At 41.4% G+C, this 25197-nt stretch overlaps 1 protein-coding gene across 8 annotated transcripts in view; it reads left to right on the top strand.

Moving 5' to 3' along the window:
* Positions 1-25197, top strand: part of NIN (ninein) — a 95586-nt gene that overhangs the window by 25955 nt on the left and 44434 nt on the right. For 7 of the 8 annotated variants that reach the window (XM_088797329.1, XM_019725670.3, XM_088797330.1 and 4 more), the window contains 5 exons: positions 5454-5623; positions 18739-18778; positions 20095-20285; positions 24139-24285; positions 24761-24928. In XM_088797329.1, coding sequence (XP_088653455.1) covers positions 5454-5623; positions 18739-18778; positions 20095-20285; positions 24139-24285; positions 24761-24928 — 716 coding nt within the window. Of the gene's footprint in view, positions 1-5453; positions 5624-13339; positions 14865-18738; positions 18779-20094; positions 20286-24138; positions 24286-24760; positions 24929-25197 lie in introns of those variants that run through there. The other variant, XM_088797331.1, reaches the window with a different exon arrangement.

The raw sequence follows: 25197 nt of genomic DNA, 5'->3' as shown, positions 1-25197 counted from the left end.
TCATTATCAACTCAAAGACTTTTTCCTCTTGACTGATCTTCAACTGCTTTAGGGCTTAGTCAGACCTATCAGTCCTGGGAGTTGCCTTCCTCCACACCCTGGTGGGGTGAGAACCTCCCTCCCAGGCAAGGCTGTTCTAAGCTACCCTTATTACCTTTGTGTCTGAGCTGTGTTCCAGCAAGATGCATCATTCAGACTGGTAGGAGCTGATGTGGAGACTCCAAAACTTCTGTCATTGCATCCAGGGACAACCTGAAAGCTCCAATTGGACACGTGCATCAAGAGAGGAGTAGCTGGGGAGCACTGTGACATGGGCCCTGAAGCAGCTGCCTTGGGAGAGCTGTGTGCACACACGCATGGGGCGATGGCCCACCTGCCAACACATCCTGCAGAGGCAGGGAGCTTACTGGGAGGCAGAAGGAATGGCAGGCTGGAGGGCTTTCCTGATGTCTGTTGTTGTTCATTCTCATGGCCTCCCTTCTCCCCTTCCTTCCTTGGGACATCTCCCTCCTCGCCGCTTTCTTTCCACCACTCCAACCCTCCTCTCCTCCTTGCCCCCCGCCCTCCCCCCAGCACAAGCCTCTCGGTCTCTGACCATCTTCTGTCCCTACCCCCTTCTCTCTTGGTCTCAGTCTCTCTCTCTGTCTCCCCTTTGATTCTTTCTCTTCCTTTTCTCTTTTGTAGAATCAGGTGTGAGTGTGCACTTTCACGGTGTAATGCCGGTGAAATGGTGCAGGTTGGAGCAGGCGAGAGGGGGCAGGGGGAGATGGATGGTGGGCTGGTGGTGCTCACTTACTACATGGCTTCCTTTCCCCAGGGAAGCTCTGGGCTGCTTGTCCTGAGGTTTGCACGCGCTTCATTTTAGACTCCGTCTTATTTTCACATGGATTTCATGAATCCTGTGAGCTTGGCAGAAATGTAGTTTGGAAAGCCTTGGATTGGCTTGGAAACCCTTGTTCTGAGGTCCTTGGGAAGGAGGTGCTATCCAGGGAATGATTTCCTGGGCTGACTAAATGGGGCAGGAGGGGAAGCAGAAAGCAAGGCTCTGCATGAGTGATCCCAAAATAAGAATACCAGAATAAAAGCAGGGCTTTCTTCTTCATCCTAGAGATATCCTCAGGTCACTTTTAGGAACAGGGAAATTTGATTCAAAAAATGATAAAATATTCCTCTTATCCCACAACAGGTACAACATAATGCTTTGCCTATGGCGGGCGTTCAGTAAATAGGAGTAAAATGAATCGGTGCAATACTGGCATGCCTCTTCCAAATTCTCCTTTAACTTCCCATATATGTGCTGTGGATGCTACTTCCTTCCAATTCGTAAGCTTGTGTTTTTGCAAAGATAGCGTTGATTGAGTAGTGTAGGCTTTCTGGTAACTATTTCAGCTTCCTCTTGGGTCTTCATTGTTTTGCTTTTGGCCATCAGGAGAGCTCAACCTTCCAAGTGGGCATCTCTTTCACACTAGTGGCTAAGGTCAGTTCCAGAAAGTACTGCTCCGTTAGAGTTAGGGAAGGGAAGGGAGTTATGAGAGGGATGGGATGGGGTCGTGTCAGTTGTTTTCCCTGCCAGCAGCTGGCTTATGCCCTGAGTGTTCATTCTCATTTGACAGTGTATTTCAATTTTCCTTTTATTATAAGTGCAAGACCTTCCGATCACAAGGCAGACATGTACATGGTGATTCCTTCTGATTCTGGAAGGTGAACATTATTACAGAAGGAGTTCCTCTTCTGGACAGATGAGATATGGAGTAAAGAATGTGGTGTCTGAGTATCCAGATTTTGTTTAATTTCTAAGGCCAGAAGGAATGGTTTTTCTGGGTTTTTTTTATCTTTTGAACTCTGATTAGATCTTTCTTTTTTTGCCCACCTGCTCTGCACAGACTGTTAGTTACTTCTATATTACTCCAGCAGTCTTTAGGAAATTGAACAAACCAAGTATTTGGTTTAGGGAATAAAGCCTAGATCATCCAAACTTAGGTCAGATAGGATTGACTCAAAGTCACCTTACTACTCATAATAAGATCTCCAGGGATGGGGTCCAAGACTTTTCTCGGCAGGAGTCTTGTCTGTTTTCCTTCAAACCCCAATTTTTATTTTTATGTAGTGATGACAAATAGGAGAAATGGAAAATGGGAAAGAAGGGAAAATGACCCAGAAGATTGACAATCCAGGTAGAATCATAAATATATATATTCAAAGAAAGCACAGCAGTGCTTTATATTTTGTTTCACTGGCATTTCACCTCTGTCCTTGGAGCTCATGATTGCAGTTGTTACTTACGCTATGGGAAGCTGTATGATTTATGTAAATTATTTTATTTCTTTAAGATTTTTATTAAAATATAGCTAACATACAATATTATATTAGTTTCAGGTGCACACCATAATTATTCAATATTTATATACCTAAAGAAGTGATCACCATGATAAGTCCAGCAACCATCTGACACAGTACTATTCTGTCACAATATTATTGACTGTATTCCCTATGCTGTGCATTACATCCCTGTGACTTATTTGTTTTATACCTGGAAATTTGGACCTCTTTTACTCTTTCACCTCCCCTCCCCTTTTTGAATTGTTCTCTTTTATTTCTTAATAAATCAAAGGACTCTATATTATCTGGCATAGATAAAATTGTTCCAGTATGAAACCCTGAAATATGTAAGTTGCATCTGGATGAACTCATAAAGCAAATAAACTTTGCCCCAGGCTGCGGTTTTGCAAATCTTGTTGGGCATGGTAGGGAAAGGGGTAAGGCATTCTTTAATCTGGGTATGTAAGAGTGTCTTAAAATCCCCATGGAGACCTCCTGCTTGGTGGACTGCTGCTGTAGATTTCTAAAGGCCTGGCTGAGACTGATAAGGAGAATCATAGAGTTTTCAGATACATAACACAACTATGGCTGTTGACCATGTATGTTTTCTCTGGACCTCCTTTTGCTGTCTTTTTTTCCCCCTTCTCATCATGCAAGTACAATGATGCTGATACTCTAAATAGGAGAGGGATGTATGAGTGTGTAAGTCTAAGAAGTACTTATTTTTAATTGGTGTGATTAATCTAGTTCTTTATTGGTTTCATGGATGGTTTGGGAAATTCAGTATGACGAAACCTTATTTACCCCATTTATCCTGTGTGTGTGTTTTGTGTCTCTGTTCCAAAAAGATGATGCAGTTTAATCAGTTTCTCTAGAAATTGACTTTGTCACATATGTACATTCTGTAAAAGATGTTAAAATTTGCTCAAAATTAGTTATGATAATAAAATATAATAAGTAAAAGTTTTTTAAAGTTCCTGGCAATGCAAAAATAAGTAAGTAAATAAATCAACCAAAACCCCATAGGGTTCCTAATGGTTCACAATCTATTACTTTCCATTGCTTAGAAAAAGAGCTGTTTCAAATCTACCACTGTTTCCTACACAGCGTGGGGTATTTAGCGGTAAATAGCTAGAGAACCATTTCATCCACAGGTGGGTTTAGGATTAAATCACAGTGGGTTTTTTAAGATGGTTACTTTGTTCCGCTACTTTTTTTTTTTTTTCCTTGAAAAAGTGCAGCATGCATTAAGCGCTCCTCTGCATCTTCCATCTCCAAACCAAGGCTGAGTTCTCACACTGGGAAAATCCCATGTTCCATTTTCTGATGTTACAGGTTTTCCTTTTAATCTTTTCCAAACCCCCATCATCACTAATGGTGTATCTCGTTGTCTGCCAGTAAAATTTAAGAATATGTCATAAATTAAGGATGGTTCTGCATTGCCTCTTGTCTGACTAGCATCTGTGAGTGTCAGCTGCCAACAAGTAGCTCGGGTGTCTGGGCCGCTCCTGAATACTCACAAGCTGACACACTCTCTTCTGATGAAAGGTACTTTCCAATGTGCATGTGATTTTCAATATAAATTTTGTATACTTAAATGCTTCCTGTAAGAGAATCACTCGACCTAATACAATGACTTGGCTGGGCCTTTAAAAAAACTGGATATAAATATCGCTAGACATTAGAGAGCAAGCATAAATACTTCACTCTGAACTTTGCTGAGCATTTTCAGGATGCTTCTGACCACATCTGTGAAATCTGAGCTTATACCAGAGGAAGGGCAGTGTGGGGGAGGGTGGCAGAGTTAGTCAAATAGGGTCACCCCTCCTCCCAGGGAAACTATAAAGTAATGGCTATCCCCTAACATGGTTTCATTGATGACAAAGGAAAGTTTTGTTCTTTTAGTTCTACACCCTCATTTTGCTGGTATGTGTATATACCTCATCTAAAAATCGACATGACTGAGTTCAGACATGTCTTGTTAGGACTGTCATGTTCAAACAGAACACATATTATGTTCTCCAGAGAGATACTATATCTGTGTGGGTGATAAGAATCAAAGCATTGCCAGTCTTTTGTATCTTAATGCAATATTTTATTCTCCTAATTCTGTGCAAGATACTAAAAAAAAATCTGTATCTAAGATGATACTTATTCTCCTTATTCTGTGCAAGTTACTAAAAAACGTATCTCAGATGACATTCGCATAGAGTGAAGTATTTATTTTATTGCTTTAAAGCTATCCATTGTAGGAAAGGGTAGTGTGTAGTGGTGGTGGTGATGGTAGTGGTGGTGGAAACCTTGGTGCTGATGGTGGTGGTGGTGACTGTTGAACCTGCAACATGTTATGTCAGAATGCTGAAGTCCTTCTTTAAGGTCAAGAGATGACTCTCTCCTTATGCACAATTCTTTTTTATTTTGCGCAACACTGAAGCTCATGAAGAAGAAGAAAACATAATACACCATATCTATTAATGCAGCTTCACATTTGCTATTTTATTCCACAGCTTTTAATTTTATAATGAGCTCTGATGCCAGATTGCATATAAGCGATGAGTTGTCATTAATTGATTAGGGTCCACTGTGTCAGTTTCTTTGTTCTGCCGTCCTGATTGTCTGATAGATCAGAAAGTGGGGTGGTTAACAAAGGAGTCACTGAGGTACGTGAGGGGGGTGTTGTAGACTAATCGGTGTGAGTACTGCATTTACAGTGCTGATGCGGTGTTTGTTTTATCATGATGTTCCAAGACTTCCTCCAACGTGTCTCTCCATTAGTATGATCGTCCCTCTCCCTTTACCTTTCTCTGCAAAACACCAGCTTAATAAACAGAAGAATAAATATGACCCCTCGCTGTGTCTATATTTTTAAGTCCGATCCCTCCCTGCCGGCATTGTATCTGTCCCATCACGTACAGAGATATATACTCAGGGTGCTGTAAATCATTCCGAATTAGAAAGAAGCTGTGCTCTGCATCTGACCTGGTGGCTCACATACGCCCACGTCCACCCCAACTGGCAAACGGTGGTGGTTTATTTTGGGACTGGTATAAGGGGCTGCGTCTGACGGCTGTGCATGTCAGCTAAGGGCCGAGACTGTCATGTAATGTGGCCTCAACTCTTTTCTCCTTGCCCAGACTGTTCACTAGAAGCTCAGCCCAAATATGTTAGAGGTGGGAAGCGTTACGGACGAAGGTCCTTACCTGAGTTTCAAGAATCCGTGGAGGAGTTTGCAGAGGTGACAGTGATTGAGCCACTAGAGGAAGAAGCTCGGCCCTCCCACATCCCGACCGGTGACTGCAGCGAGGTAAGAAATCAGAAAGGCACATCTATCTGGACCGCAGGATAACCGCATCTCTGCGGTGCAGAAAGGAGAACTGAGGGGGGTTTATGGCTTTTCTCAGTTGCCCACTACTTGCTGATCTTATTACTTGCTTTTTGGATACATATAGCTAATTTTTTTTATTGTTTGAATGTTTTGATCTTTGTGTCAACTTTGGGAGAGCTGACATTTCTGTGCATGATTTATGCTTATATGTTTTTGGATTCAGTTATTTTCAGATTATCTGGGGTCTGCCACTTCTAGCTCTTCTTAGAAATAGATCTCTCCTCGATGGCCCTGTCATTTTTAGTTGTGTAAAAAGCTAACCAACCCGACCTTCAAACTATAAAACAGCATCCATGACAGGTAGAAAATGAAAGTAGTGTATTTAGGTATTTTGAGATTTGGCATCCTAACAGCTGCAGTGGGGTAAAGCAGCTTTAAACCTTAGTTCTTGTTGTAGCACTCAGCAATTGCCACGATTCTTCTTACTGGTTCTGTGGCACCCAGGCACATCGGGCTCTCTAGCAGAGAGTCACCTCTCTCATCTCCCTTCTTTTCATTTTACACGTTGTCATATGTACAATAAAGGAGAAGCAGTAACATTTTCTTTACTCTTTCTTTACAACTCATTTACCAGCATGCCATTTATAGAACATGATTGAAAATGCCATGCTGAGCAAGCTGTAAATATTTCTTACACATCCCAGTTCAGACTAGTATACTTCAGATACTTATATAAACTGGGAAAGAGACAGAGGGCCTCAACTTTCTTAAAGTAGTCCGTAGATGGTAGGTTGATTGGAGGTGGCCTGTGCACGCATGTATGTGTGTTCATTGCTCTCTGACATCCATGTTCAGCTTACTGAAATCTACAGGAAGCTTGCTGCAATAATGTCCCCAGCAATCAGACGTCTAGCACCCTCCACTTTCCATAAAACCCCCCAAACTCAAAGGTAACTGGAAAGAGCCCAAGATCAGAACATAAATGAAACTGGCCATAAGTACTACAATTTAGAAGACACATGACTGATCTGCTGATCAGAAGAACTTTGCAACCATTTTTTAAAAAACAAACTATACCTGTCTTCACACCAGAAGTGAAGGAGCGGTGGCAGAAATGTGAGCCTGAAGAGAGGAAGAAAAGCAGCTAGAGAAGAGAGAGAAACCACGAAAACTGTAAGAGTGGTGTGGCTAAGAAGTGAGCTGAAAAGAGAGAAGCAAGAAGCAAGAAGGAAAACACTGCCTAGAACGCCATAGCTCTGGGGCTAGTCGGTCTGAGGCAAAGGCTGCTTCGCATCTTAGTTCAGCCAGTTTCAGACCCTTTCTTGGATCCCTTTGAGAGTTTAGATAAGGCCCTTGCCTCAGTAAAACACATACCCTCCCATGCATAAAAGTGTTACATATACAATTTCAAGGAGTCAACTATTTGCATACTTTGGTTATTGCAGTGTTCATAATATTTATCTTGCTCTAAGGAAAGGTATAATTTTACTACATAAAGTCTATTTTATAACCCTGAATAGTGTGGAATGTATTTGAGACATTTCTCTGTGGGAAAAAAAGAAAAGTTAAAACATGTCTCAATACTTTCGGAAGTAAACTTTTGTTATTTGAGGCACAACTTTTAAGTCTGGTATCTGCCTTCTCCAACTATTTTTAGTACCCGAGGCATTATTTGGTGCTAAGAAATTAAATGATGACTTAATTTTGGATGAGATAGTTTCTAGTTACCACCTGGGGATATCTGGAAAGTTCTTGGGCAGAGCTGGTTTTGTTGCTGGCAGTATATTTCTTATATCCTTGTTTTATCTTATCTACTGACTTCCAGTGAAGATTTACAGTTAAAAAAGTAAGACTTTGTTTTCACGTATAAATGAAAATAAGAGTTGAAGCCTGAGTCTGGGCAAAATCTTGCTGTTTGTGTCTTACTAAAAGGGTATGTTGGGAGAATCATTTCACCCCTGATGTATTTGAGTTCCCCTAACACCTCTAAAACCTTTCAGGTGTGACCTTTTGGCACTAAATATAGACGCTTTTGTGTTCTGCTACCCACCATCAGTAGAACAGCTAATAGAGGTGTGGAGAGGGTCATTTCTCTCTTCGTCTGTTCCCCACAAGGATTTTTCTGATTCAATGATAATAGTCCGTTATATCCCACCCCAAACAGCCTACAGGAGTACCGAGTACCACCATTTACTCTGTTTTTTTAAATTGCTGAATGTGTGACTCACACCAAACCTTATCCAGCTGCTCCTTGCTTAAAAGTTAAGTGTTTCATGAACTGAATTGACCTGTCCGTTTTCAAATCGGTTCATCAATTTAAAAAATTAATAGCTTCACATGTGATGTTTTTGATGTTCCCGTTGGCAGTAAGAAGGGCCAATCCGAGCTTTGTGCTGTAACTGTGATCGTAGGTCATACTCATGGATACGTACAGTCTGGTGGCATAGTTTCATCAATATGTCAGTCTTACTGCATGCTGTTGTGTCAAGATAGCAGTCCTGTTTCCTGACCAGTTTCCATAGTAACCTCCGGAAGTTGGGGCCAACCTCCTTCAGTTGGCCAACAGAAGAAGTTCATGCTCCGGGCAGCATGGGCTTATGCTAGAAATACTCTCATCCCTTCTATGGAAGCTGTTTAGGGCTCCTCAGAGTGCTGGGTAATTTCCCCTATTCTAGGGTATCCCCCAAATGGGGACTGTGGGGAGGAAAAAATTCTCAGTGACCCGTGGGGTTTATTTATTATTAACCTTTAAAGAGTTCAGAATCTGTCAGGAGTTCTTTATTGTACAGTTGGCTACTTTTTCTCCTTTTTGGTTGCCTAAGGCCCTTTTGTCTGCTGCCTTTGGGTGTTAAGAATTTATTTCTTGGGTGTGTTTGTTACCAGTGGCTCATAATTCATCTCATTGCCACTGGGCAGTATTGAAGGAGGAAGCAGGGCTGGGCCTCTCCTGGTGTGAATATTTCATAAGGAGCAGCAGTCAGATGGAGAGCTGGAGACAGGCCTTCTTGGCTTTTTTTTTTTTTAAAGATTTTATTGGGGAAGGGGAACAGGACTTTATTGGGGAACAGTGTGTACTTCCAGGCCTTTTTTCCAAGTCAAGCTGTTGTCCTTTCAGTCTTAGTTGTGGAGGGCGCAGCTCAGCTCCAGGTCCAGTTGCCGTTTTCTGGTTGCAGGGGACACAGCCCACCATCCCTTGGGGGAGTCGAACCGGCAACCTTGTGGTTGAGAGGATGCGCTCCAACCAGCTGAGCCATTCGGGAGACAGCTCAGCTCAAGGTGCTGTGTTCAATCTTAGTTGCAGGGGGCGCTGCCCACCATCCCTTGTGGGACTAGAGGAATTGAACTGGCAACCTTGTGGTTGAGAGCCCACTGGCCCATGTGGGAATCGAACCGGCAGCCTTCGGAGTTGGGCGCATAGGAGCTCTAACTGCCTGAGCCACCGGGCCGGCCCCTTCTTGGTTTTGATTGTGAGTTTCCTCTGATTCCTGGATCCTGGCTCAGGGGAAGGTGAAATCCTGGCTTGCCTTTGGATTGCAGTTTCTCCTGCTCTCAGTCATGCCTGATTTTTCCTAAAGTGGACATTAGAGAATTTTGATGAAGACAAAAAGGACCTGTACCTGTTATGGGAAATTAAATGGAGGGGAAATCCTGCTACCCAACAGGAGACTCATTTTAGCTCTAGTGTGAATCAAATGAGTATGTCTTTTTCACCTGAGGACTTGTGGAGGGATGTGCAATGGAATGGAACGGTGTCACAGCGCCTATAAAAGCTGTCCTCGGGGCGGCTTGCTTCCTTCTAGGGACTCATCCTGTAAGGATATGTGAGCAGTCATCTGAAGGGATAAAACAATCACTCCTACCCCCTCCTTTTCTCTAGGGTTATTTCATAATAGGGGAGTTGCTACGGATTCATTCCGAGGCTCCGCGGTTAGTAGTTCAAAATGTTTTTCTGCATCTTTCTTTAGGCCTTCTCCATGCGTATAACAAAAATTATAGGTAATTCTTAGTAGTTATACTTCTTTACAGTCTACTTGTAACGCTACCCTTTCCCTCCCACCCAGGAAAACACAGAAATGCAGGCAAGTGAGAGTGATGCTATTATAGAGATTGCTTTCAAGCAACTAAATTTATTTTTAATGTAAGTCCCATGTGAAACTTCAGGCTTCATCAGTTACAGTGCCATGGAACTCCTCTCATGATTGACTGTTCACAAGGTGACCTGGTGCTTTGGGTGAGACCCCCCCCCATTGTTACTATGGTGTAACAAATGCTCCACCACCCTGGGCTTCATTCCCTGAATAGATTATATGAGAATAAACCTTGTGATGAGGTGGTTTTTTTAATCTTGTTCTACTTTTGTTTCAGTTCATATATGTTAAAGCCCTAACGTAAATTGTAAACATTTTAATTATCTCCATCCTACGCCCTCCCTCCCAGCTTTCTCCAGGCAATTTTATTCTTATCTACTGAAACAGAAAAGATCTAACCTAGCTTTTAAGCATGCCTCGCCTACCAAGTTTAGTTCACAAGCCCAAGCCATTCCATGGGACCACTGTAATCTTGGTAAATTTTCAGCACTGAATTGTGAATTACAGAACTTCATTTGGAAACTGTGCTAATATGCTAATTCACAAGTGACAGGAAGGTCCCACTGTCAGGCTGAAATGTACATGCACCTTCCAATTTAGTATGTTTATCTGCAAATGGACCCCTTGGGAGTCTGACCTCTCATTCTGGAGGATATTGAAAGGAAAGTAGTGATTTTTTCTTTTTTTCACGGGATCATTTTCACTCAAGGCAATTCAATTGGACATTCTATTCTGAAGTAATCCAGACTAACAAAGGGCACATTCTTGATTCCAACGAAAGGTGTGACTAATGAGAAAGTTTTGGTTGTCATTGTTTTTGCTTTAGTTCATGAAGAAACAGAAGTGAGCTTTTAGATTCCAAAGATTACATTTCCCCCTTTTTGTATGCATATATACAATGGCTACTGAACAGACCTTGAATTTTTTGCTCACGGTTCTTCTAAGGCTAGGTGGAACGGGGTGAAAAAAACAGAACTAATTCTCAATTCTACTCTGCATTACCCAGACGTGGTAGGAATGGTTGTTCAATTAATACAATTGGGGCAGGGCCACTTTGCTTTCTGCCCTCATTGAAAACAGGGGACACCTTGTTAACTGTTTTCCTCCACAGGGAATAAATCGAGTCTCGTAAGATTCTTATCAAGAGCAAGAGGCTTTAAACAATTCTTTCTTCAACTGCAGACAATAATAGGGTAAGCCAAAACCGTGCAGTTTAACTGAGGACCTGAGAGAAAAGTTAAAGCCAATTGCTTCATTCGCCCAAGAATAGAGGAGCAAATCAAGTCTTTGCGGTTGGACTACGGGAGTGGGAGGATGGGAGATGGTGGTGGTTTAAAAACTTTTAAAGGATTGCTGATTTTACTACCCTACATAAAATCATATTTGAGAACTTTGCAGTTTAACTTCATGAATTCATTTACATTGTATAGAGTAAATATTGAATTCTGGAGCAAACTTCGTACTAACTGAGAAGTTCTGCTAAGAGCTTTTGCAGTTGAAATGTACCTATTTTCCCGTCACTCCCATGACATATTTTGTTCTAGTCTTTGACAAAGTAGGTAAGCAGTTTCATTACTGTTGCCGTTTATTTCCATCAAACAATATGACATCATCAGGATACATTTTTTATTAATGGAATTCCAGTGTTTCCCTTTATGTTTTTTAAGTCTTATTAGATTATCTGGCTGTTCCCAGAGATGAAACACTCATTTAAGATGCAATTGTAGATCCCTTGAAAGTGATATAGAGAAGCCCCTTCAAAGCCAGTGAGAGATCTCTCATTCTAACACAGACTGCAGCTTTCAGTCTTGAAGGCTTTCAGGCTTTGCTGTTCTGGTAAGTCTTCCTGATTTGATCCCAGAGGGAATTCCCCTGGAGTCCGCCCCCACCCCGACCTTCTTTCAGGTCAACAATTTCTAATATTTATTTTCTCACTAGAAAATAAAGCCCACAAATCAAAAATGGACAAGTTAATTTTAATGATAACAGTAACACTTTCCAAATATACCAGTAAGTGTTTTCCAAATGGAAAAGCAGTATTCACTATTTTTCAGGAGTAGCTTCATGAGCAAGATAGCATGAGCAGATATATGTGTGTGTGTGTGTGTGTGTGTGTGTGTGTGTGTGTGTGTGTGTGTGTATATCTATATATATCCCTTTTCTTTAAGGACTTTAAAATCCAGTGAACCAAAACCAGTCCCCAACCTTGGTAGGAGAGGCTTAAAGCTCAGACTCTTTTAAATTCAGCATTTCTTCAGACTGGCAATATACTGAAGACTTTTTGGCAATGTAGCACACTCATCTAAAAGTGTGTGTATTAAAAAAATTATACATTAATTCCTGTTACCCCCAACACTTTATTGTAACTTGTAATTGCTTTTAAAGATAAAGGGACTGATTTGCATTCTACTTGAGACAGCCCTGTCACTGAGCAGCTTGTCACTGGGTTCAGAATAGCCGGGGAGCTGGGCAGGCAGGCCCTCCGTGGCCCACTTTGCCTTCAAAGGCGGGATAGCGGGAAATGAACCAATCTCCCAGTAAGCATGTCCCTGTGGAAACAGTCGCCAGCCCTCCTGGGCACACTTAATTTCCAGTATCTGGCCAGGAGTGCGGGTATTATAAATATTGAAGACTGTTAAATAAGCCATAGATGCTGTATTTTTAAAGTCCTACAGTTTCAATCATAAGCATTCTCTTAAACTGACTTGGTTTTTTGTGTGTTTTTTTTCCAGGGACTTCCTTTGCTTAGCTAAGGGTGCTGCTCTTGTAAAATGGACACTAGAGCTCAGTTTGTTTGGGAAGCTTTGTTATTCTAGTAAATTTCCTTCCTCTTCTCTTTGGGCTTGCAAGGCTTTCCCCTTTAGAAAAAAAGAAAAAAAAATCTGCTTACGGTTGCTGAGATCAACTCAGCAACCTCTGCTGGGAAAGAATAGCCCCGTGTGTGCCCCCATAATCGTTTTAATTAGCCGTACATTCTGCAGGGCACAAGGTCTGCGCTGGAGCAGATGGCTGGTGGGGGCTGTGACTGGGCTATTATGGGCAGGGGCCGGGCCAGGCCCACAGGCTGCAGATGCTGGCCTGGCCTCGGGGCTGGAAGCCCAGAAGCCAAGAGGCTCAAGCCATCTGCTCTGCAGTCCAGCAAAGCAGGTGTCCCTGCAAAGAAAGCATTCCTGAAAGCAGTGCTGCCTGTGCGGCCCACGTGTGTGGGGCACCCTTGTCCAGCTCTAGGACAACCAGAGAGCTAGCCACAATGGCCAGCATAACATTGAGATGCACAGCCCACAGGGTGGGTGTGGGGCTTCCTTTGTCTGCCTGAGGGGGTGAGGGCTGCCTTCTGTAGCAGCCATTTTGGGGCCAGTCAACCTCCGACCCTCTCCCCTCTGCCTGCTCTCAATGGGGCTGTTGGTCAGCACACTTGGCATAGTACTGTGGGAGCGCAGGCCACTCCTGCCAGCTGTCGCCACCCAGGGGACACTGTCCACCATGGGGAGGGCCCCTGGGGAGGATCTGCCCCTCAGTTGAATCAAAAGTTTATTGCTTCATCACAACTACCATGCTCCAAGCCGTCCTTTCTGCAACTCTCTTCTGGATTTGTTCTTAAAGCTGACACTGGTCTGCTGTTTGTTTCCTGTGTCTGCCCTTGTCCTAGTTTTGGACACCTAGGTAGAAGGAATAGTAATTATATTAAAATATGTATTATACTTACTTAACGGATACTTAGCACTTAATTTGTAGCAGTTACTATTTTAAATGCTTTCCAAATATTAGCACACCCTCTTGGGTAGGCATTGCTGTTCACTTAACCCATGAGGGAACGGAGGCACATTGGGAGTTAAATAATTTGGCCAAGGTTGCACATCTAGTAAGTGGTGGAGCTGAAATTGAACTTGGCAGTCTGGCTCTGGAGTCCAAACCCTTAACCACACCATTGTTCGGGCTGAAATACTAACAATAGCTAATAGTTCCTAAGTGCCAGGCATATGCTTTCATGGCTCCATTAGGTAGATATCTCCACTTTACAGATGAAGTAAGGGACTGAGGGGCTCCACAAAGTGGCAGAGCCAGACCTCACCCACACAGCTCCGCCAAACCTGTGTGCTCATGCATGCCACCATTTTGCCTTCAGAGTCGGGAGGAGTAGCTGACGTCCCTCAGAATGATTTTTTAAAATTTACTAATATCCATTCTTTCTCCAGTGAGAGGCTACGTAAGATTTCAAGGGACGAAATTAAAAATCCTTTTTTGTGAATTAGTATTGAGCACACATCCTAGCAATTGTCCCTCCCTTTCTCCACTACTTTCCCAGAGATTTTTGTGATTATCTCCCTTCCAGTGCTCATGGCTGATCTGTGGCTAGAGGCCACCTGCCAGGCTTTCACTGTGCTGGGTAAACCATCAGCAATTAAATGACCTTGTTCCAGAATGATGCCTCCTTTTATTGGTGGTGTTCCAGTAGCTGAATGATCTAATCCCCCAACCTTCTAACCTGCCTTCCCCTTCCTCTCCCCCTGCTTTTTAATTGGAACTACTGGCTCCAGGCAGTGAGAATGAAAATAAATGAGCTGTGAATGAATTAAATCCTCCCCCACCCTCCAACTGCAATTTAATAACAAATATTCAGCCACCATGTGCTTACCTCCCTCTTTATCTGAATGGCAAACTTCATCTACAATTGAGGTGGTCTTAGAATGAAAATGTAGCAATTAGCATAAGCTTGCTTCTCCTCCTAGCCTGGTGGGTCCTAGGTGGATCTGTGTTTCTTATACAGGGGTATGGGAGAAATGCGTGGGAAATTGGTATCCCTAGAGATTTTAAAACAAGTTATCTCTACTGCCACCACCCTTCCCCCTGTTTGTGTGAAATCATCTAAGCTGCTGGTGCTGCCTGGGATTTAGAAGCCTGAGGCGAGTGGGTTAGGTTGTCTCAAGAATGCCTCTTTTGGATGGTCGTGGTCACAGTCCCCAGTGTAGGTCTCTGATGAGTGTCCCTGATCTTTCTTTCCACATTCCGCTAAGCTGAGGAGGCATTGCCATCAGCAGCTCTCGCCCTCCTGAACAGCACTGGGCTTCCCTCCAAGCCTTGCCTCTCCGTACCAGGTCACAGTGCTGGAGGACACTGCAGACGGTGCAGGGGTATGTACCTGTAAGGAGGGGAGAGACGTTTCCCTTTCTCCACACTCCCAGGTCACAGGAAATTCATGTAGTGAGAATTTGAGGGCAGGTGGGCAAAAGAAATAGTGAAGTTGGACCTATTTATATTGCATAAACAACATTTATAGCAGTAAAGGAAATAAAATTGTTTCCCGTATTCCCTCAACCAACTCTATCTATTTTATTATCTCTATTTCCTTCCAGTCTTTTTCTAATTGTATACATATTTCTGTTAGCGGTAATCATGGTATAGATAGGATTTTTTTTTTTTTTTTTTTTATTGGGGAACAGTGTGTTTCTCCAGGGCCCATCAGCTCCAAGTCATTGTCTTTCAGTCTAGTTGTGGAGGGCGCAATCGCTGTTTTCAACCTTTAGTTGCAGGGGAAGCAGCCCACCATCCCACGCGGGAATTGAACCAGCAACCTTGTTGTTGAGAGCTTGCGCTCTAACCAACTGAACCATCCGGCCACCCAGGATTTTTGTTATATTGTCTTTCATTGAACATTTTATAAGATGTTTTTCCACAGGCCTACATGGTTTTGTAATTATGCTTTTAATGACTACATTATGATGTGTCATTATACTTTTATACCCCGTTGTTGAATACTTAAATTGTTTTCAATACTCATAAAAATGCTAAATGTACATATTTATGTGTATATATTTATTCTTTCTTTGATTTTATTGCCATCGGAAATCAGATGAAATTATTGGTTCAAAGACCATAAATATTTAATGGGTTTTGATACATTAAGCCATTTTCTTTACTAAAAAGGTAATATCCATTTACATTGCTACCAGTAACACATAAACAGGCCTATTTTAAATCATAACCTTAATGGTAATAGGATTCATATCTTAAATACTTTGCTAATTTAAAGGGAACAAAGTGATTTTTTGGTTTTCATTTATACTTCTTTGATTGCTGTTGAAATGAATCTTTCCCTGTATTTGTTTAATTGTGTTGCCTCTTGAGCCAATTGCCTGTTTATATTCTTTGCATATTTCCTGGAGACTTGGCATTTTTCTTATAAATTGATATGAATAACTGATAACTCCCTAGGGCCACCCAAATTAATGCTTTAAGTTTAAACATGGTAATGAAAAAAAATGCAAACATAAATATAGTACGTGCTACATAAACACATGTCCAATAAAAATAATATGTTTTATAGTGTTTATTATGTGCCAGGCATAATTCTAAGCATTTTAGCCTGCTCTGTGAAATATATATTACTTTATTCCCATTTTATAGATTGAGAAACTGAGGTTAAGAAACTGTCCACACCCAACCTGGTAGGTAAGCCAGGATTTGGAGCCTGGCAGTCTGCCTCCCATGTCTGTGCTGTAACCCCCACACTCACTCTCTTATCAGTTAGGGGTGCGAATTAGGAAAAGAGGGCAGCAGAGAAGTACTGCTCTGGGGACTGAACCAGACACCCGCAGCCAGTCCCAGGAACTCGGGAGATGTTGGCTACAGTATATTGTGGCCTCTTCTTCCTCTGAACTAATTGCTCATTATTGTAAAATGAATTGAGAAGTGAGCAAATGTAAGAAATAAACTTTTATGTAGCAAGATACATACCTTGCTGCTTTAGGAATTGTTACCAAGTTTTTGAAGGTGTGTGTTTGCATTTTTCTAACTGTCTCCCAGCAGGGGCTCCCTTTATTGTTCAGTGGTATGGAGCCCAGTGACATGTGTTCTCTGGCCTTTTGTCCTGTCAGCTTGTGCTGTGAAAAATCATCCCCTGCTTGTAATATGGTAGGTTTTATTTTGACCAAATGGTTCTTAGATCACAGTAACCTATTTTGTTTGTTTTAGGTGGACTTAATGGATTTCATTTTAGGGTGTTTCCAACTTACATGTTGAATAATGAGCTTCCACATTTGAGGTGCCAAAGTAGTAGGAGCATTTAAATTATTTGCTCTGTTGGATGAGGAAATAAAGATGAAGGAACAGACAGGCAAGATGCTTTTATTAGCGGGGCTTTATTGATTTAAGACTTTCTATATAAAAACAGTTCACTTCTACCCAGAAACAATAATGTAAGAAAATCTATGGAGGAGTATTTACTGCACTGCTCCCTCCCCACCCCCACCATGCCTTATACAGCCACCAGGTTGGAGATATGCCTTTATGTGGAAATATGGGCAAATAAAATTGTAATCACAAACAAGCAAAAATCATACTGTGCACTAATTCAGTTCCCACAGATACCATGTATTAGTAACTTTACCGTGTGTTAGTAACTTTCGATTGTAATCTGAGATGTAGTGAATTTACACATTTTGAGTTACAGCCTTTTATGTCTTGTCTGTATGGTAAGAAGAATCCATCTCAGCATTGTCAGTTTGTGGTTTCAGTTTAGTGTGGCAAAACTCGGTGAACTCTCTCACTTGGTGCTATCTTCAGTATCTAAGTAAAATATAGAACCGTGAAACCCTGGTAGATGGTGGTTCTTCAGTTACAAGGAGAGGACGAGCATAAGTGAGTGTGGAGAGGAACAGAGTAGAGGAGCTTAGGTTGCCTGAGAGAAGAACTTCAACTCATATCAACTTGAAGAAACTACTGAAAGTTGACGTCTAATCTAAGAATTTTAGGTGGCACACCTTCTGCCATGAGGAATCCAAGGTCTGGAGAAAGGAAGTAATGAGGTTCATTTTCCTGTTGCATTTACTTCAGGATTCTAAGAAATCAGTTCAGCCATCACAGAGAATGGGTTGGTTATTTGTTGTCAAAGGCAGCTTCATTCATAAAATTGGCTCTTTTTGAGATAGCAGCTGGATTTTTAATGGGGAAATACACCTTTTCTCAACAGGGTTTCCTGTGATGGTTGTCGAACCTTTCAACAGGAGTGATTAGGAAGCCTTCTTGTGGGGCCAAAGGCCACTGCGGACCCACTTCTTGCCACTGGTTGAAGCAGACATGTGCCTGCTTGACCAGTGGAGCAAGACATGGATTTTGGTTCTGACTTGTGTCATTGGCTGGGTGCTTTTGTGCACTAACACAAACCACAACTGTATGCTGTGACTTGGAAAAGGCCCAGTAGTAACATAGCATGATAAGGGGGCACAATGGCCCAGATAAATGTCACTGCTTTTAATGTAATTTACCAGTAATGTATATTTTATTTAACTTGAGCTTTCTAGCCTACCTGTTTTGGGTTGCCTCTCTATGACTTCACTTTGCTCTTTCTTGCTTCCACGGTTCAGCGAACAGTAATGCTCCTTTCTTTTCACTTGGCTGTCTTCTGCTCATCCTTCAGATCTCAGTGTAGACCTTCTTTCAGAAAGTCTATTCTGATCTCTGCAGGATCCCATTTACATACCCTCATGAGCATCTTGAACTTCCCCACCTTAGCACTTAATACACTATAATATTGTACTTCCTGTTTTGTTTTGTCTGCATGCCTCCATTAGCATATAAACTTCTCGAGGCAAGAAATATGTTTGTCTTGTTCATACTTGTGTCCCAATGATATAGTGTGATGCCTGGCAACCAATAAACATTTATTGAAGAGCGAATTCATAAATGCATGCATACAAACCCTTGTTGGTTGATGGATTCTGAATATTTGCTCTGGCTTGGTTTTATTGGTTCTGATAGGTTTCGCTGTTGAGTAAGTGACCTCACCAATGTGAAAGGCAAATCCTTGGTGAAATAACTGCAGAAGGCTCTATGTAGTATTTCTTAGGAGTCTCCTCTCGATTGGCTGCTTGACTAATGAGAAAGCACTAGAGGGTCCTGAACTGTGTGACTCACTCAGATGATGATTTCAGAGCAGAGAGTGATCTGGTCTTGGAAAAACTGAGTAAATCCTAAAGCACACTAATCTTTTTCTCTTGCCTTCCGTAGCACTGGAAGACGCCACACAGTGAGGAGTATGAAGCGGAAGGTAGGAACTGAGTGTGGGTCGGGGCCTATCTGGAGGGAGGGACAGCCATTCACAGGGCACATTGCACACCCGCCTTGCTCCATCTCTTAGCCTTCTTATAGCCTTGCATGCTGGGGGCTACGAAGTAACTTTAAGAACAACAGCAACAAAAAAATTCATTCCCAATTGATAGCTCCTAGTTTTAAAACCCTAACATTTAACATCATGCAAGATATGGTAACTGAGATGTAGATTTTCACTTATGGGTCAATTACTCTCTTATATTGACTTTGAAATTAATCTGTGAACAGCCCTAAATTAATTCGTGACTATCTCTTGACAAATTTTCTATGTATTGAAGAAGCATCAAAACATGTTGATCTTCTGGCCAACAGATGGCACTGTGGTTCAGTGGACAGACCCTCAGCTGGCTTCACAGCCCACCCTGGGTTAACTGTGCTTAAGTCTATTTGTAACTTGTTCTCTAGGTCTCCAACCTGGAAAGACACAGCAGTAATGGGCTTAATTGCGTCAATAAATAGCAGGGGTAGCACTAAATGCTCTTCCCAGGCAGACAAAATTGTGCCAGTAATTATCTCATGTTTAAGGAATAATTTTACAGAATCTCTGGTAGGTAAGTGGAAAATTGAACTAGAATTGAGAACTTTTAATGGAAGATAAATCAATTTTGATTTTAAAACGCATAGTTTGATCCTCAAGTCTTCAAATAGACCTTATCCTTAACGTATAGATAATTAGTAACTTGCAGCTTACGACCATTTATTCTTTCACACTGGATTGTTCTCAGGTCAGGATAGTCACATGTGCAAAGATTAGAGAGCAGGCTAATCTTGAGACTTTTCTGATTATTTTACGATATTTATCGTGACATTATTTTCTTTTCAATGAAAGCAGTCCTTGTGCTCGGACTAGAAAGAAAGCAGAGATAACAAAGTCTGGTAGCTCTAATGGAGGCGTATTAAGCTCTTTGGAACGCCTCTCAACCAGCCTTCTCTTCCGATCACACCAAAGCCTAAGCCTGTGCATGTTTTCAGTTGGAATAAAACAAGACTAAAATCTTGGCATGACCGCAGAGGAGATATTTCTTACACGGGTATGACTGCCAGTGAACAAATAAGTGCCTGTTCGCTCTAGTAGCAGCCTAAGAACCTATGGTTCCATTTCATTTGAACTTCAGAATCATATCAAAATGGAATCAACATTTATAGTCTTTGTCTTACAGTATTTACTTTCAAAAAGCACATTTTTCTTTGAGAATAGGTCTCTCTCTCTTTGCAATCCCTTTGGAGACAACGCACTATGTGCTTTTACTTCAGGCCAGTTAAAATTTTGGAATCCAGATGATTTGAATGCCTCCCAAAGTGGGCCTTCCCCTCCCCAAGACTGGATAGAAGAGAAACTGCAGGAGGTTTGTGAAGATTTGGGGATTACCCGTGATGGTCACCTGAACCGAAAGAAGCTGGTCTCCATCTGCGAGCAGTATGGTTTGCAGAATGTCGATGGAGAGGTAAGCCTGGCATCCTATTTTTATTCAGGAATAATAATCATGATAAAAGATAAACTGGCCACAGGCTAGGAACAGCCATATATTGGCCCCCTGCAGCATGTTCTAGAGACTCCATTCTCTTTTTCTCCTAGGAAGTCAGCCATGAAATTCTGTCTTTGAGGAGCTCATGTGTTGTAAAAAAGAAAAATGGACAATAGCTGGCACTTACTAGTGCTAAGCACTTTGCCCCCCATTATTATCACATTAGCTCAGTGCAACCATGATGTCAGATACATTTGTAGACGTGGCGTTCCAAATATGAATGTGGGAAAGATATAGAGGAAGGACTAAGCAGAGAATTCAGTAGATTTGAGTTGGAGGAATATTTTGAAGGCCAGGCAGATGAGTTTTAAGTTTTTAAGAGAAGATCTCAATATCATCCCTGGGTTTTTCAGAAAACTGACTAATATATAGGAAAAACTGACTTGCTGAGGATGGCCTGGGCTTCTTTTATGGGGCATGTTGTATAAAGAGAGCCTCTGGTTAGGAGACCAGCCAGGAGCCATCACAACATTCCAGTCGTGAGGAAATGGAAAAGGGTAGGTTGGTGGTTTCGAAGATACGCAGAAGAGTCTTGAAGGAGCCCCCCAAAGACTCTTGCTTGGTACAATTCTGAGCTTTACGTTTTCTGAAAAATTAAGTGGGGAACAGGCAGGACCGGGCACATGAATAGTCATGAAATGTAAGAATATAAATGATTCCAAGATATGTCTTTCAAAGAGCCGAAAATAAGGGACTTAGAGGTTAGGGCTACAGTTGCAGCTTTGGGAATCTTTGATTATAATGATATTTTAAACCATGCTTTCTGTTTGCTCAGGGGATAAGTGGTATTATTTTTCTAAACCAGAAAGAGCTTTATCATCAAAAGCTTCCAAGTAGCCTGGCTTGCAAAAACATTTTTTTTACCCCTTCTTCCTTGTATATGTGACCGTTGTATAGCTTTTGACTACTTTTCATGGCTTGGTGTTCATTTATTCTTCAATGGTGGCTGTGGAGTCATAAAGTTGAATGCATCCTCCTAAATTATAAACCAGTGCAGTATGTAGAACCTTGGGTTGTTTTTGCCAAGAAATATTGCACAAACTTGGATTATTTATCTAAGAACAACTCTTGGAATGAACTGTAATCATTTGCGGGGAGTTTCATCTTTTGTGGTGGAGTTTCCAGAACCTGGGAAAAAGAAGTAACACATTTAGTTATTTTCCTATGATCTAAAGATGAGTAAAGGATTGCTTATGGTATATAGCTTTTATTTAATGTCCCCCAACCCTCCCAAAAAATCATGAAATATTATAGTACTTTGTATTATTAGCTCTGGACCACAGAAGAGCTGAAAGTTCAAGATGATCTCATCAAGATACATTTTGGAATCTTAGAATTTTACAACTGAAAGCAATTTTAGATTTAGTCACCCTCTCTTTTCATAGATAAAGAGAGTGAGATCACTGCTGCTTGTTGCCCTTCCCATGAAGGGGTAGCTGGAGTCGCTGTGTTAGAGCTGTAACTAGTACTCTGCTTTCCAAAAGCAAGGACATCTGTAGGGCGGGGATGGCAAACTGTCACCCTAGTTGCCAAATATAGCCCAAAGGCTATTTTATTTGGCCTGTCCAATGTTTAAAAAATCGAACTTCTTGCTGCACTTTTGAAAACCAGGACATTTTTCTAAAAATCAGAAGATTTGGCTCCATTTTGCTGGCAGCGAGAAGTGCCTAGCTCCTTTGGACATGACAGTGCCCACATGCGTTCAGTTCACTGCTTTAAGTGGCACTGCTTTCTAAGGTCTCAGGACCATCCTGCCCCATGTATTTACATCGCCTTCCTGGCCTCTCTGGATATTTGGGTTCATGGTCCCTACTCTAGTGCATTATTTTGCAACTTTCTTATTGGGAAATCAACCATCCAAAGACCTGGCTGGTGTATCATGGGGAGTAAGAATATCCTCAAGGTTCTGGGTTTGGCTCCTGCACAGGCTGCAGGGGTGCCCCTGTTGCTTATTTGACTTACATTCCTTTCAGCCTAACCCTGCTCATCCACCCTCTTCTGCATCCACATCCTTTTTATTCACCACTTGCCTACAACCCCACATGCAATAACTGGCAAGACCCGCTCGCTCTACCATTTTGAGTGGATGAGGTGATGGGTGTTTAGGTGGTCTGGAAGCTGTGCGTTGATTTGGCCAGGGTCACAAGCCCAAGCAGTGTGGAGCTAAGATTAGAGCCAAAACATGCTTATTAACTAAAGTCAGCACACCTGGATTTTACTGTGACTTCTGGTTTAATGATCCTGAAAGCCTAGTCCTCGATGGGAGTGTTTTTTTGGTTGATAAGACTGAGACACTAAGGGATCTTGATGTCAGAATCTTGCCCACAATGCCTTTTCATTGGTTTCATTACACAATTCTCTGTTAGGAACTGTTGCTTCTGCCAAAGATTTCCATTCTTTAGAATGGTTTTCTTGTTTTAGAGTCCTCTCCAGAGGAAGGGGTATAAACATAAGAATAGAGACAGATGTTTCCTTTTGAATATGAATTGGAAAAAAAAACGTTTGAGACAAAGGAAATGCCTCCAGCACTTCACGAAGAATGAAACCAAGAATTCTGAGGTGACACGAATCCTAGCAATACTCCAGACTTACAAAATGAATATTGAAAATTTGATGATGTCTTATAAAGAGGTCTTTCTTAGAATGGACCCAATTAATTGTAAGCTCTAATGCAACAAGCGTAGATGTGTTGTTTATTTTATTTCCTTGTTACTTAGCAACATGCGCATCACCTGAGAGCTTGCCAGAAATGTAGAATCTCAGGCCCCATTCCCAGATTAAACTGTATCAGAGTCTGCATTTTAACAAGACCGTTGGGTGATTTCTGTCTTGTACATTGGAGACCCGTCCATATAGAACAATTTTAGCCCCCCAAATAAAGAGGAATATTACTGCCAGGAGGAAGGAGGTCTTTGCCTTCCCTCCCTGTTTTGTGGTGTCAATGATTCATCTGCTTTAATTCCCCTTTCCATTCCTCTCTTGAGCTAAGGAACAAACCATCTCCTAGGCAAGCCTCTAGAAGGGACTGTAGTCCAGTCTCCCCTTCCCCAATTATATGATGAGGACTACTTGGTTGCTGTCAGAGGGTACAAAATAGCCAGGCAAAATTCCTTTCTCTTGACATCTTTTGGAACCCTCTATTGCATGCACACAAAATCCTTTTTATCTAATTTTTGTTTCTCCTGTACTAAAGCATTAAAACAAATAAAAACCCAAAACACACAGTATTGTTCTAAGTAACATTCTAAATCCCAAGTCATGGGTTTCAGACCCACACTCTTAGATCATTGCGATCTGTCCCAGACTAAATTCTGCTGTGCTAACACACCAATTTCAAAAATTCAATATAAACACAATATCGTAGAGTCACCACAGTATAATGGCTCAATTAATGTCCAACTAATTTTTACTGTTACAACACTGGGAAACTGTATCTTTATATTTTTAAGTAATGTTTTACTTTGTGAGAAGAATGTGTAGTAACATTAGAGATTACCTGTTCTACGAGTGTGAGTAAAAGAGAAAAACAGTTAATTGCTAGACTGTGAAAGATTATGAAGATGTTGAAAATGGACTTTTCCGTTTGTGTGAGATGGAAGGACGTATTACTGGAAAGGAAAATAAATTCAGTGAAATGAGAATAAAAGGACATGTTATATTTCTGGAGTCCTGGGGTTCAACAGTGGTGCCACTTTCTATTGGCCAGAAGTGTACTTTGGGCCTTGTGTTATTTTGAGTGAAATATTTAAAATACATGGTTCCCCTTCTCTAGATGCTTGAGGAAGTCTTCCATAATCTTGATCCTGATGGTACAATGAGTGTAGAAGATTTTTTCTATGGCTTGTTCAAAAATGGAAAATCCCTTACACCATCAGCATCTACTCCATATAGACAATTGAAAAGGCACCTCTCCATGCAGGTAAGAAATAAATAGGAAGTGGTTTCTTTAGAAGTAGAAGTTAAACCATTTGAATAATTTCTAATGACTTAATCTGTTGTTTTAAGAAAAATACTAAGGAGAAAGAGAAGCAAAAAAGAAAAGAAAAAGAAAGACTAAACCATTGGGAAAGAAAAGTTGGGTTTTGAGAAATAACTATGAATTAGAGAGTGGGAAGATTATTACTAATGCCTGTTAATGTTAGCTGAAGAAGAACCCTGGTGCTAAGTAGAGACACATCTCATTAATGTCAATCAGCTCTCTACCAGATCAATCCTTGATAAGCTTTGCATTCTTGACTCACTTGGGAAAAGGAGATCCAAGGGATTGCATGACATTTTTCTGGCAGTGTAAGTTAAAGAAATGTGCCTCTGCTCCTTGTGGTCGGGATTGACTAATTTTTGGTCTTGACCAAAATCTTGTTGAAATGCCTGCTCAAATCTCTTTCTTCTTCCAGTCTTTCGATGAGAGTGGACGGCGTACCACAACCCCATCGGCGATGACGAGTACCATTGGCTTTCGGGTCTTCTCCTGCTTGGATGATGGGATGGGCTATGCATCAGTGGAACGAATACTCGACACCTGGCAGGAAGAGGGCATTGAGAACAGCCAGGAAATTCTGAAGGTGTGGCAGCTAAAGTGGGAGAAAAATGAGAAATCGGGGAAGAGTTGAAAAATTCCAGTGTTTTTTTTTCTTCTTTTTTTTCAGAAAACGTCTTTCTTTTTTTTTCTTTAATTAAAGTTTATTGGGGTGATAATTGTTAGTAAAGTTACATAGATTTCAGGTGCACAATTCTGTATTACATCATCTATAATTCCAGGTTTTTTGTTTTGGTTTTTATTGAAACTGTGACTTGATTTGATTTCTCCTTAACGATTCTTCTATTCACAAGA

This window comes from Rhinolophus sinicus, chromosome 3, assembly GCF_057876585.1.
Source record: "Rhinolophus sinicus isolate RSI-liver-muscle chromosome 3, RSI-T2T, whole genome shotgun sequence".
Taxonomy (NCBI): Eukaryota; Metazoa; Chordata; class Mammalia; order Chiroptera; family Rhinolophidae; genus Rhinolophus; species Rhinolophus sinicus.
The sequence above is the reverse complement of the archived record's forward strand: the minus strand, read 5'-3'. Positions and strand labels throughout refer to the sequence as shown.